The sequence below is a fragment of the Oncorhynchus clarkii genome, chromosome 10 (genome assembly GCF_045791955.1).
Source record: "Oncorhynchus clarkii lewisi isolate Uvic-CL-2024 chromosome 10, UVic_Ocla_1.0, whole genome shotgun sequence".
Taxonomy (NCBI): domain Eukaryota; kingdom Metazoa; phylum Chordata; class Actinopteri; order Salmoniformes; family Salmonidae; genus Oncorhynchus; species Oncorhynchus clarkii.
The window spans coordinates 52,767,561-52,782,305 of NC_092156.1; the positions used below are offsets into that span (position 1 = coordinate 52,767,561).

The following is a 14,745-nucleotide window of genomic DNA, read 5'->3' on the forward strand; positions in this document are numbered from 1 at the left end:
GCCTCCATGCTCTGGACACAACGCTGACAGACACAGCAAACCTTCTTGCCACAGCTCGCATTGATGTGCCATGAGCTGCACTACCTGAGCCACTTATGTGGGTTGTAGACTCCGTCTCATGCTACCACTAGAGTGAAAGCACCGCCAGCATTCAAAAGTGACCAAAACATCATCCAGGAAGCATAGGAACTGAGAAGTGGTCTGTGGTCACCACCTGCAGAACCACTCCTTTATTGGGGGTGTCTTGCTAATTGCCTATAATTTCCACCGGTTACTAGTCCAACGCTGTAACCGCTGTAAGTTTGAAATAATTTTAAAAGCTTACAAACAGTGTTGTCAACCTATTTTCTTATTTATTGGAGTGCACAACAATTTAATAAAGAAATTCATTTTTAAAACTTTTACCGTCAATTATCTAAAACCAGTAAAAAGGATTTCACATCATCTGAGGTTTTAGTGTTCAAAAAATATCTCTTGAACACAGGGTAGGTGTTATTTCATTTAAGTGTGTTAACACTTACAAGGCTGCCGGCCCAGATGGCATCCCAAGCCGTGTCCTCAGAGCATGTGCAGACTAGATGGCTGGAGTGTTTACCGTCATACCGGCATTCAATCTATTCATATCCCAGTCTGTTGTCACCACTTGCTTCGAGATGTCCAACATTGTTCCTGTACCCAAGAAAGTGAAGATAACTGAACTAAATGACTAGCACTCACTACTGTCATCATGAAGTGCTTTGAGAGGCTAGTTAAGGACCATATCATCTCCACCTTACTTAACAACTTAAACCCACTACAATTCACATACTGCCCCAACAGATCCATGGACGATGCAATTGCTATGGCACTGCACACTGCCCTACCCCAACTGGACAAGAGAAATATCTATATAATGCTGTTCATCGACTACAGCTCAGCCTTCAATACCATAGTGCCCTCCAAGCTCATCACTAAGTTCAGGGTCCTGGGTCTGAAACCCTCCCTGTGCAACTGGGTCCTGGACTTCCTGACAGGCCGACCCCAAGTGGTGGAGGTAGGCAACAACACCTCCGCCAAGCTGATCCTCAACACCGAAGGCCCCACAAGGGTATGTGCTCAGCCTCCTCTTATACTCCCTGTTCACCTACGACTGCGTAGCCACACGTCTCAAACTCCATCATCAAATTTGATACACTTTATATGTACAGTGCATTCGGAAAGTATTCAGACTCCTTCACTCTATCCACATTTTTTTACTTTACAGCCTCATTCTAAAGTGGATTAAATACAAAAATCGACACACACTACCCCATAGTGACAAGTGAAACAATTTAATTTTTTTTTGTATACACACTTTTTTTTTCAAATAATACCCTATGTAAATAAGTATTCAGACCTTTTGCTATGAGACTCAATTAAGCTCAGGTGCATCCTGTTTCCATTGCTCAAGATGTAGAAACATCTCAAACATGATTGGAGTCCATCTGTGGTAAATTGATTGGACTTGATTTGGAAAGGCACACACCTGTCTGTATACGGTTCCACAGTTGACAGTGCATGTCAGAGCAAAAACCAAGCCATGAGCTCGAAGGAGTTGTCCCAGACAGGAGCTCCCAGATATTGTTGTTTTGAGGCACAGATCTGTGGGAAGGGTACCAAAACATTTCTGCAGCATTGAAGGTCCCCAAGAACACAGTGGCCTTCATCATTCTTAAATGGAAGAAGATTGGAACCACCAACACTCTTCCTAGAGCTGGCAGCCCGGTCAAACTGAGCAATCGGGGGAGAAGGGCCTTGGTCAAGGATGTGAACAAGAACCTGATGGTCACTCTGACAGAGCTCCAGAGTTCCTCTAAGTGCATACACACACAATAACATACACACGTACACGTGTATTTTGTGTTGTAGATACAGTTGAAGTCGGAAGTTTACATACACTTAGGTTGGAGTCATTAAAACTTGTTTTTCAACCAGTCCACACATTTCTTGTTAAACTATAGTTTTGGCAAGTCAGTTAGGACATCTACTTTGTGCATGACACAAGTCATGTTTCCAACAATTGTTTACAGCTTATTTAACTTATAATTCACTGTATCACAATTCCAGTGGGTCAGAAGTTTACATACAGTAAGTTGACTGTGCCTTTCAACAGCTTGGAAAATTCCAGAACCAACAATCTACCAGTGGCACCGATGGCTTTAGCCTATCAGAAATAAATAAATAGGCTAATGGACATCATTTGAGTCAATTGGAGGCATACCTGTGGATGTATTTCAAGGCCTACCTTCAAACTCAGTACCTCTTTGCTTGACATCATGGGAAAACCAAAAGAAATCAGCCAAGACCTCAGGAAAAAAAATGGTAGACCTCCACAAGTCTGGTTCATCATTGGGAGCAATTTCCAAACTCCTGAAGGTACCACTTCATCTGTACAAACAATAGAACGCAAGTATAAACACCATGGGACCACGCAGCCGTCATACCGCTCAGCAAGGAGACGCGTTCTGTCTCCTAGAGATGAATGTACTTTTTAGTACGAAAAGTGCAAATCAATCCCAGAACAATAGCAAAGGACCTTGTGAAGAGGTCTTGTGCTGGAGGAAACAGATACAAAAGTATCTATATCACCCTGTATTCAAGAGCATGTTGTGTCTCAACTAATGGCAGACATGATGTAAAATAGGGTCTAAGCTACAACGTTAAAAAAATTGGTGTTCATGCTTTTTTGGATAACTGGCGTTAAATAGGGACCATTTTTATTTAAAAAAATACTTTATATTATATAATTGTTTGATAACCCTGTTTTTTAAGCTTTTAAATTATATCAATCTCAACCATTTATATTTTGGGGTATACCAAATGGATCAACTTTGAGGACCTTTCTCTCTTGAATATTTTGGCATTCAGGTCCAAAAAGTCACTTCGGAGCACTTGGGCAAATATGTATGGAAGGTTTCGTTCCAATAAAGACGGGTGCTGTCAAAAAAGTGATTTACCTAGGTGCAATATACTGTACCATGCCATTTTGGGCATATGCCCTTCCCACTGGGCACACCACATAATTTCAACGTGGACAATCAGGTAATATTTGGTTGAGGCATTGATCAATGAGATTACAACCTATTATTGCCCCACTCAAAAAGACAGCCAGAAGTTTGTTGAATTTCCAATGTGTTATCACTACTTTCAACCATCACAAAGCACACTGCTTGGCTAGTATCTGCTTAGATAGTTCCATCAGTGCCACGGGGGGATTGTTGGTTGAGTTGAAGACATGAATCCAACATAATTTGTCAACAATTTATTCAGCTAGTTACTGTATTATAAAAGTGATATTGAATTGTGTTTGGTTGTCAACACAAACAAATATAAACATTTGAAAGAGATGTATCTATTGCTTGGAAAGTTCCATCTGTCCTATATTCTTTAACTTCAATTTTTGGTTGAATCCAACATATCAATAATTAACTTGTCAACAACCTGGAACTAAATTTGAAATCAACCAAAGCTTGAAACCCTAGGCCTATATTGTCTTTTTTGTTGGATCTTGGGTTAAATTGCTTAATCGAAACGATTGAAATACTGCTAGTTTTCCCAGAAAGCTTCCCTTTTCATTAGCCAATGCAGCAATTTTTAAATGGAAGTGTCAGCTAATCAGCTCCTTTGTTGTTCAACACAATGTGCCATTCCATATTTGCTAATGGGGCTAATGCTAGCTAGCGTGAGAACAAAAAGTGCAGTTTTCCTGGAAAACTAGCAGTATTTCAATCTTCTCAATTGAGCAGTATGGATAAAGGTAACATTTGGAGTACAATGGCATATCCCATCCCTGGATTGAGGTATGTTTTCTGACGAATATCTTGCGCCATAACCACGGTGTCTTAATGTAAACATGATTGCGTTCCGACCCTATTGCAGCTCAGTGTAAACAAGCACAACGGTAGGGTCGGGATCTTCTAGCTTCATTTGAAAGATCTTTTTTGATATACCAGTTAAAGTATAATGAAATGTAATGAAAATAAACATTTCTCAGAAATGATTTACAAAGCACACTTGGAATTTCAATAAAGGTCTTTTCAAAGTTTAATACAAGATACATGAATTGCTATCAGCTATGGTAAACCTGTCCTATCCCTTAAAATAAAAGATAAACATGTCTTTAAAAGAGAAGGAAACATTTTTGTAATTTAGATCTGGATAAAATTAAAGCAATGAAATTAAGTTGTCTTGCGATGAAAGATGGTGAGCTCAGAAAGAAAAGGGAAGAATAAACTACGATTCTCATCCCCTTCTTCTCTGCTGTCGATGATGGTGCTTATCCCACAGTTTGGGACTGCTCATCCCGATGGTGCAACATGCCAGCCTCCGCCCAGCATTACCATGTAGCAGGCTCCCCGCATCCCCGCCCTGCCCTAGGTCGTCTGCCTTCTCATGGACCACCACCGCCCGCCCAAGCACCGACAGCCCCCCGAACAGAGTGGCCTTTGATTCAGTCAACTTGTGAACCCTCCCCTGGTGGGCCACAAAGTTCCCAAAGTCCCCCGGGTGGCTGGGATGGGGGACCCTGTAAGGGTTGTAATGGCCGCCTGTGGAATCGCAGCCCTGGCTGAAATCCCCGTACTGGTGGATGTGGATGGCTTTTGACTGATGATCACTGTCACTTGGGAAACCATGGAGACGAAAGAGGACTTTGAGGCTTCCCTCAGGGTATTCCTGCTTGAACAGCACCTGTCCATACACGTTAGGTAGACCTTCGCCTAGTTTGGTGCTGGGTCTCATTTTGCAGGCTGCATAGACAGTTCTGTTATACTCCATGGCCTCTGGTGGGGCCATGTTGGAGGCAGCCTCCTGGCTGTGTGTAGAGGAGCATGCTTGGAAGCTTACCAGAACAAACAGAAATATTGGATGAAATAAAGGCATGGTCCTAGCTTTTTTGTGTAACCTAGAAGAAAAACAAAATACACAATCAGGATCTCATAGTGTCCACAGGGCAACCATGTTTTATCATTAAACTAACCTGTAGCCTAACTAATGCACTTAAATATAAACAGATTTAAATTGGGAGGATGAAGCCTTTAGGTCGAAGTTGGGATTTTAAGTACATTAAACTATTCTATACTATTTAAGTACACTTCTTTATACATTTATAATATTGGCCTAACACTATAGACTTGTATTAGGCTAACCATTGCCTACCTAACCTTGTAGATATTTTTGAAAGATATGCCCCGTCATATTTACATTTAGAATATTTAGAAAAGTCTATTGAAAAGCCAGGTTTACCTGCCAGGCTGGTATTACAGAGACGTGGGAGGGTAAATACAGTGGGGCAAAAAAGTATTTAGTCAACCACCAATTGTGCAAGTTCTCCCACTTAAAAAGATGAGAGAGGCCTGTAATTTTCATCATAGGTACACTTCAACTATGACAGACAAAATGAGAAAAAAAATCCAGAAAATCACATTGTAGGTTTTTTAATGAATTTATTTGCAAATTATGGTGGAAAATAAGCATTTGGTCACCTACAAACAAGCAAGATTTCTGGCTCTCACAGACCTGTAACTTCTTTAAGAGGCTCCTCTGTCCTCCACTCGTTACCTGTATTAATGGCACCTGTTTGAACTTGTTATCAGTATAAAATACACCTGTCCACAACCTCAAACAGTCACACTCCAAACTCCACTATGGCCAAGACCAAAGAGCTGTCAAAGGACACCAGAAACAAAATTGTAGACCTGCACCAGGCTGGGAAGACTGAATCTGCAATCTGCAGCTTGGTTTGAAGAAATCAACTGTGGTAGCAATTATTAGGAAATGGAAGACATACAAGACTACTGATAATCTCCCTCGATCTAGGGCTCCACGCAAGATCTCACGCAGTGGGGTCAAAATGTTCACAAGAACGGTGAGCAAAAATCCCAGAACCACAACGGGGGGACCTAGTGAATGACCTGCAGAGAGCTGGGACCAAAGTAACAAAGCCTACCAACAGTAACACACTACGCCGCCAGGGACTCAAATCCTACAGTGCCAGACGTGTCCCCCTGCTTAAGCCAGTACATGTCCAGGCCTGTCTGAAGTTTGCTAGAGAGCATTTGGATGATCCAGAAGAAGATTGGGAGAATGTCATATGGTCAGATGAAACCAAAATATAACTTTTTGGTAAAAACTCAACTTGTAATTTTTGGAGGACAAAGAATGCTGAGTTGCATCCAAAGAACACCATACCTACTGTGAAGCATGGGGGTGGAAACATCATGCTTTGGGGCTGTTTTTCTGCAAAGGGACCAGGACGACTGATCCGTGTAAAGATAAGAATGAATGGGGCCATGTATCGTGAGATTTTTAGTGAAAAGCTCCTTCCATCAGCAAGGGCATTGCAGATGAAACGTGGCTGGGTCTTTCAGCATGACAATGATCCCAAACACACCGCCCGGGCAACGAAGGAGTGGCTTCGTAAGAAGCATTTCAAGGTCCTGGAGTGGCCTAGCCAGTCTCCAGATCTCAACCCCATAGAAAATCTTTGGAGGGAGTTGAAAGTCGGTGTTGCCCAGCAACAGCCCCAAAACATCACTTCTCTAGAGGAGATCTGCATGGAGGAATGGGCCAAAATACCAGCAACAGTGTGTGAAAACCTTGTGAAGACTTACAGAAAACATTTGACCTCTGTCATTGCCAACAAAGGGTATATAACAAAGTATTGAGATAAACTTTTGTTATTGACCAAATACTTATTTTCCACCATCATTTGCAAATAAATTCTTTAAAAATCCTACAATGTGATTTTCTGGATTTTTTTTCTTCTCGTTTTGTCTGTCATAGTTGAAGTGTACCTATGATGAAAATTACAGGCCTCTCTCATCTTTTTAAGTGGGAGAACTTGCACAATTGGTGGCTGACTAAATACTTTTTTGCCCCACTGTATCTATACTACACTTGATGCTTAATTTAGCCAATACTACAATTTCTGTTTAGCCTACTTCTCTAATACAAATAGGTTTAAACACATATAAACACTATAGGCCGTGGTGTAAAGTACTTAAGTACTACTTAAGTAGTTTTGGGGGGGTATCTGTACTTTACTACTTGTATTTTTGACAACTTTTACTTTTACTTCACTACATTCCTAAAGAATATAATGTACTTTTTACTCCATACATTCTCCCTGACACCCAAAAGTACTCATTACAAAAAAATCACAAGGTATAGCTTGTAGTAATAATTGAGGAAAACACACCCAAATGAACACATATTCCTCAATCGTTTACGGTCTTTGAAGTCCAACGTAATTCGGATTTGGCAAGCAATTTTCTAGAATATAAATTGATGGCCATGTTCGTGATCTCTGTAGCCTACCTGTCTGGCGAAATCACAGTTCTTGACAATTGTCGGAATAAACCATCGGGGTTGTCACAAACTTTGCAGAGATAGAGCCCGTCAATCTTGAGGGTGTTCGATTAAGTGCACCGTGCTATTGTCCATGACATGAACGGGTAAAAAGTAGTGAGGGTAGAGCGCCCTCTAATAATCTCAAATAGAAAAAGTAATCTGCACCGCTCGGTCATGTTCTAAACACTGCAGCATGATGTGTAGTTCAGAAACATACATCTATTTTCCATTAAAGTATGTGTTCGAATTCTCAAAATAGTATTTTTATCAAAAGCAGTCACTTCTGCATGTGAAAACACAGAATCCTACTCATTACTACGTCATTTTTGTTTTGAGACGATTTGGCACCTGGCTCACACCAGGGTGGAAGCCGGTTCCTAAACGAACGCATTAATAAAATCCTCTCCTTGTGTAACCAGAGGGCGTAGGTGGTGGGTGGAGCGGGGGTGAGAAGGGACACATTCTTTCCAGGGCATTTCGCTCGGGGGCGGTGCTTTACGTCACGGTGGGCGTAGGTTTCAAAGTGCATGGACTGTCCAGATGCTCGTCCACGTTCAACCGAGAACCTTCCGCCTGGGACCTTCATAAATTAAAGTCTGGTGGGTTTATACTTTATAGTTTACACTTGAACTTTCGTATTAGTACATCATTTTGCTTTATTTGAACTAACAATAGCTAGCTGGACCAGTTTTCCCCAAAGTTAACGATGTGTAAAGGTTTGCTTTCTAGCCAACCAACAACGTCAATGCTGCTATCAAGCCAATCTACTTTAGCTGAATGAAATATATGAAATTGATCATGACTAGATTTAATCTCATTTCACTGCAATTGTTTAATCAACGTGCAATAATACCTGTATACTGTCAATCACTGAGATTAATTATTTGCCTTGCTGGCTTCATTCAAAACTCTTAATCTGATGGATTTTGGATGTCTTTGATTTTATTGATTTGTTCAAGGGCCTATACATGAGGCCAACTTTACCATAATTTATCTTAGAGGCATTGGGCATACTCACACATCCAGTCTCATTACTTTGCGTGAATGAAACAGTATCTCTCAACTTTTAACAATGCAAAATATCAATACAACATCATTTGTTTTAGTTTATTTCTATTCTGTGGCTGCATTATTAGCAAACAACGTGAATTCAGAGATTACATTTGTTTAGGCTACTTCATCTTTGTGGCTCCCTGATTAAACAGTAACATCCATTACTGTAGTTAGGCTTGGTATGTCCACCAGATGCATGTCCACCAGATCAGTGGATGCTGGTGGGAGAAGCTATAGGAGGACTGGCTCATTGTAATGGCTGGAATGGAATTAATGGAATGGAGTCAAACGTGTGGTTTCCATATGTTTGATGTGTTTGATACCGTTCCATTAATTGCATTCCAGCCATTACAATGAGCCTGTCTTCCTATAGCTCCTCCCACCAGCCTCCTCTGCACCTGATGCATCAAACTCTGCTTTCTGGCGGAGGTCATTCGTTGTCAATGGAGCAGTCAGCAGTGCAATTTTGGGGATGCCGCACTAGGCTGCGGTGCATTCTGTGTACCACATGCATTCAATATTTTAAACTCTTGCTTTAATTTAACATGTGGTGGTACAAATGGAAGTACACACACAGACTCCAACTAGCTAGTTTTTAGCTAGTTGAAAAGCGAGCTACATATCAGGCAAAACAAAACGCATATGTATCTGGTGGACATCGGACATACCCCTGCACATCGACTCGGTACTGGCACCCCTTATATATAGCCAAGTTAATGTTACTCATTATGTATCTATTATTACTTTTATTATTAAGTGTTTTACTTTTCTATTATTTCTCTATTTCATTTTGCTGCATTGTTGGGAAGGACCCGTAAGGAAGCATTTCACTGTTAGTATACGCCTGTTGTTTACGAAGCATGTGAAGAATAACATTTCATTTTAATTCCAACTCGGAAACTTTCTAGAGCTCTGACTTTCGACCTGAAGATCACTGACGTCATGATTTGACATAGCTTTTTCAGAGTTCCCAGTTGTCTTGAAAGCACAATGGGTGGTTCTCAAAATCCATACTACTTTGATATGTGTCTATACCTTAATTGTAAAATGTAATATTAAACTAACAACTGATAAGTCAATGATTATTGTAGTGATTATTGGAAGACTCGAACTGCTCATGCTCCGAGCACGCAAATTGGACCAAGGAGGCTGGAGAATGAGCCCAAATCAAAGTATGCGAAACGGAGCGCGGAAAGCATTTCTCGAATGCGTACTCTGTTTGAACATATTTTGAAGAATGTATCGATGCTTCAATGGAAGGTATGCGAAGAAATATGACGCAACCACAAAAAAAATGGACGCGAAAATGTATTGAAATCAATGGCAGACATTATTTGAGCTGACATTCTTTCTCTCATTATTTGAGAGAAAATACACTCTGACTTCAGAATGAAATGTTGCCTATTCACATCTCATACAGTATGGTTACCTGACTGCAATACGTTATCTTGATATGTTAATAAAGACATGCTGTGTTCATTTTGGCATGTTTACCTATGTACCGTAGATAGCAAGCCCATAATAAGTCAATAGGGGTAACTGGCGAGCTACTACTACTGTTTGCTAGCCAGCCAGATAGCCATGAAAAATTGTTAGCAAGCTATCAATGAAGAATTGACATCTATCTTGCATAATATTTGTTTTAGGTCATTTTTGCCTGCTAAACTATCTGGTTAGCTACATTATCATGATTCACATATAGCTTGCTGTTAGTTCTGAAGTAAAACGGTTGCTTTGTGTATATATTCTTCTCTATTGCCATTGTTGTCCTGGCTGGAAGACGGTTCAGTAAATGGGTATTGTAAATTAACTGACTAGCCAGGAAAAATTGGTGGCTACCCATGAAAAATGTACATCTACCTTGCATATTTTTAATTTTACCTTTATTTAACTAAGCAAGTCAGTTAAGATAAATTCTTATTTACAATGACGGCCAAGGAACAGCAGGTTAAAACTGTCTTGTTCAGGGGCAGAACGACAGATTTTTACCATGTCAGTTCAGGGATTCTATCTAACAACCTTTCAGTTACTCGCCCAATGCTCTAACCACTAAGCTACCTGCCGCCCCGCATAACATTAGTTGTAGGTCATGTTTGGCCGTTTAACTAGCTGACTAGCTAGATTATTACGATTCACATATCTAGCTGATAATTATGTATCAAAACATTTGCTTTGTGTATATCTTGTTTCGTCTATTGTTGCCATTGCCATAGCTGGACAAGTTCTATAATTGTTTTATTATTAACAACAAATCAATACAAAAAGTACATGGGGAACACAAGTATATATCAAATCAAAGCAGATGTTATTGTGAGTGGAGTGAAATGCTTTTGTTTCTAGCTCCAACAGTGCAGTAATATCTAAGAATTTCTCAAAAATACACACAAATCGAAAAAAAATCTTAAACAGTTATCATTTTATATATATATATACACTACCGGTCAAAAGTTTTAGAACACCTATTCATTCGAGGGTTTTTCTTTATTTGTACTATTTTCTACATTGAAGACATCAACACTATGAAATAACACATATGAAATCAAGTAGTGTCAAAATATATTTTAAAAATCACTTTGCCTTGATGATAGCTTTGCACACACTCTTGGCATTCTCTCAACCAGCTTCATGAGGTAGTCACCTGGAATGCATTTCAATTAACAGTTGTGCCTTGTTAAAAGTTAATTTGTGGAATTTCTTTCCTTCTTAATGCATTTGATCCAATCAGTTGTGTTGTGACATGGTAGGGGTGGTATACAGAAGATAGCCCTATTTGGTAAAAGACCAAATCCATATTATAGCAAGAACAGCTCAAATAAGAAAAAATAAAAGACGTCCGTTACTTTAAGACACGAAGGTCTGCCAATCCGGAAAATTTCAAGAACTTTTAAAGTTTCTTCAAGTGCAACCACAAAAACCATCAAGCGCTATGATGAAACTGCCTCTCATGAGGACCACCACAGGAAAGGAAGACCCAGAGTTACCTCTGCAGCAGAAGATAAGTTCATTAGTGTTAACTGCACCTCAGATTTCAGCCCAAATAAATGCTTCACAGAGTTCAAGTAACAGACACAACTCAACATCAACTATTCAGAGGAGACTGCGTGAATCAAGCCTTTATGGTCGAATTGCTGCAAAGAAACCACTGATAAAGGACACAAATAATAAGGAGAGACTTTCTTGGGCCAAGAAACAATGGACATTAAACTGGTGGAAATCTGTTCTTTGATCTGATGAGTCAAAATTTGAGATTTTTGCTTCCAGCCGCCGTGTCTTTGTGAGACGCAGAGTAAGTGAACGGATGACCACCGCATGTGTGGTTCCAACCGTGAAGCATGGAGCTGCATTCTGCAGTGATTCGCCATCCCATTTGGTTTGCAGTTATCAGACAAAGATTGTACTTTTTGGAGAAATGTCCTCTGATCTGATGAAACAAAAATAGAACTGTTTGGCCATAATGACCATCGTTATGTTTGAAGGAAAAAGGGGGAGGCTTGCAAGCTGAAGAACACCATCCCAACCGTGATGCACGAAGCAGCATCATGTTGTGGGGGTGCTTACATCAAGAGGGACTGGTGCACTTCACAAAATAGATGGCATCATGAGGAGGACAATTATGTGGATATATTGAAGCAACATCTCAAGACATCAGTCAGGAAGTTAAAGCTTGGTTGCAAATGAGTCTTCCAAATGGACAATGACCCTAAGCATACTTCCAAAGTTGTGGCAAAATGGCTTAAGGACAACAACATTAAGATATTGAAGTGGCCATCACAAAGCCCTGACCTCAATCCTATAGAAATGTGTGTGAGCAAGGAGGCATACAAACCTGACTCAGTTACACCAGCTGTGTCAGGATGATAGAAATAAGTTTAAACAATTTAATGTAATTAATTTCATTATTCTTTTGGCCAAATGTCATATTCACAAATGTAAATTTACAAACAAAACATCACATTTTCTTACCTTGCAAAAAGAAATTGAACTATATTTTAAGACAACTGGAAGAAGGTTCAGTTAATGGGAAGGTGAAGCATGAGGTAATACAGTAGGGTGCTTCTCAAATGTATTGTTTTATGCATTCTCCACACTCTCGTCCTCACAAGAAAGTACTCAAGAGAACGTGGTCGGAGAACACTCGGAGCATGAGAGTGCGGAGCACGGTATAATGCACATTGATGAATACCCAATGTGTCCCCATTGCTTATAGAGCTTGCCAGTTTGTTCTAAAATCCGGAAATGAAACCTCTGGTTCGTTCAGCCAGAGATTTGTGTATAATGAGGAGATGCCCTAACAATGGGAGTCAATGTTTTAGTGGTATAGCAACCGACCGTTGTCCCAATGGCGGGAAAGGCAGGTAACAAGTTTAGGTGCAAAATAAATCAAGAGAAACGTATTGGGCAGATTTTGGGGAGATGTTATCTCTCGCTTCGCCTCTTCTTCTCTGCTTCACCCCTTCCGGTAGGGCAGTGGTTCCCAAACTTTTTATAGTCCCGTACCCCTTCAAACATTCAACCTCCAGCTGCGTACCCCCTCTAGCACCACGGTCAGCGCACTCTCAAATGTTTGTTTTTTTGCCACACACACACACATTATACGATACATTTATTAAACATAAGAATGAGTGTACGTTTTTGTCACAACCCAGCTCGTGGGAAGTGACAATGAGCTCTTATAGGATCAGGGCACAAATAATAATGTAATAATAATCAATAATTTTGCTCCTTATTTAACCATCTTACATATAAAACCTTATTTGTTCATCGAAAATTGTGAATAACTCATCACAGGTTAATGAGAAGGGTGTGCTTGAAAGGATGCACATAACTCTGCAATGTTGGGTTGTATTGGAGAGAGTCTCAGTCTTAAATCATTTTCCACACACAGTCTCTGCCTGTATTTATTTTTCATGCTAGTGAGGGCCGAGAATCCACTCTCACATAGGTACATGGTTGCAAAGGGTCTTAACAGCTCAGTTTGCCAAGGCAAGATAATCTGAGTGCAGCCCAAATCCAGAAATCTGGCAGTGGCTTCTGATTAAATTTAATTTTCACAGAACCGCTTGATGCAATTTCGATGAGGCTTTCTTGTTCAGATATCGGTAAGCGGACTGGAGGCAGGGCATGAATGGGATAATGAATCCAGTTGTTTGTGTCATCCGTTTTGGGAAAGTACCTGCATAATTGCTCACCCAACTCACTCAGGTGCTTCACTATATCACATTTGACATTGTCCGTAAGCTTCAATTCATTTGCACACAAAAAAATCATACAATGATGGAAAGACCTGTGTGTTGTTCTTGTTAATGCAGACAGAAAAGAGCTCTAACTTCTTAATCATAGCCTGAATTTTGTCCCGCACATTGAATATAGTTGCGGAGAGTCCCTGTAATCCTAGTTTCAGATCATCCTGGAAAGAAAAAACATCACCCAGATAGACCAGTCTTGTGGGAAATTCGTCATCATACAAGTGGCCAGACATGTGAAAATGATGGTCAGGGAAGAAAACTTTAAGCTCGTCTCTCAATTAAAAAACGTGTCAATACTTTGACCCTTGACAACCAGCTCTCTTCTGTATGTTGTAAAAGCGTCACATGGTCACTGCCCATATCATTGCATAGTGCAGAAAATACACGAAAGTTCAGGGGCTTTGCTTTAACAGTGTATTTGTATTTTTCTAATAGGCCTTAATGTGATCTACAATTTCTTGTCACAAAGAATATTCAATATCCTGAAAATAAGTAGACTAGTCCAAGAGACAGAACGTAAAACCTGCGGATCTTACGATAACGTAGCCTATTTTCCCAGTGCACACTAGCAAATCACTGTTGCCAACTCCTCGGTAAGGAAAGTAGCCATTGGCTGTCCTAAAAGTCGCTATAAGTAGCTGGATGACGCCATCACCTCATTTGCATAATTGACAATGTGCATGTAATTGTGATGGACACTGTAGGAGAAAGGAATAACGTGGGAGAGACAAAAAGTGAGTAAAAAACACCCTAAATATGTTTAGAACTACAAATGAACTTTCTTCTGTCAATTCTTGTGTTTTTTTATGACCGGCAAAAGTGACCCAAAAGAGACACTGGCGGAGTTACTTCGTTTTTTATTTTATTTTTTAGTTTAGTTAGTTAGTTTAGTTCTTAATTTGGTTTGGTTTTTAACCTTATGATCCACTCAGGGGCCTACAACAAGTCACAGTAAAACATTAACATTTTTAACCATAATATTTTGTACATTTTTTGTATACAATCTACATCAACAATCTAAAAATGGAACAAAAAGAGACATTAGAAAAAACACAATGGCAATGTGAGAAAATTATGG

General features: G+C 40.0%; 1 protein-coding gene across 1 annotated transcript; it reads right to left on the reverse strand.

Annotated features, from left to right (window-relative positions):
* Positions 1 to 1,294: 1,294 nt before the first annotated feature.
* On the reverse strand, positions 1,295 to 7,501 carry LOC139419643 (extracellular superoxide dismutase [Cu-Zn]-like). The gene is made up of 2 exons (XM_071169628.1): positions 7,336 to 7,501; positions 1,295 to 4,921 (listed from the first exon to the last, which is right to left on the reverse strand). Exon 2 carries the CDS (start codon positions 4,897 to 4,899, stop codon positions 4,261 to 4,263), a length of 639 nt encoding a protein of 212 aa, XP_071025729.1. The 5' UTR covers positions 4,900 to 4,921; positions 7,336 to 7,501; the 3' UTR covers positions 1,295 to 4,260.
* Between the last annotated feature and the right edge of the window lie 7,244 nt (positions 7,502 to 14,745).

Coding starts and splice junctions, on each gene's coding strand:
- LOC139419643 (XM_071169628.1), bottom strand. CDS start 4,899: ATGCCTTTATTTCATCCAATATTTCTGTTTGTTCTGGTAAGCTTCCAA.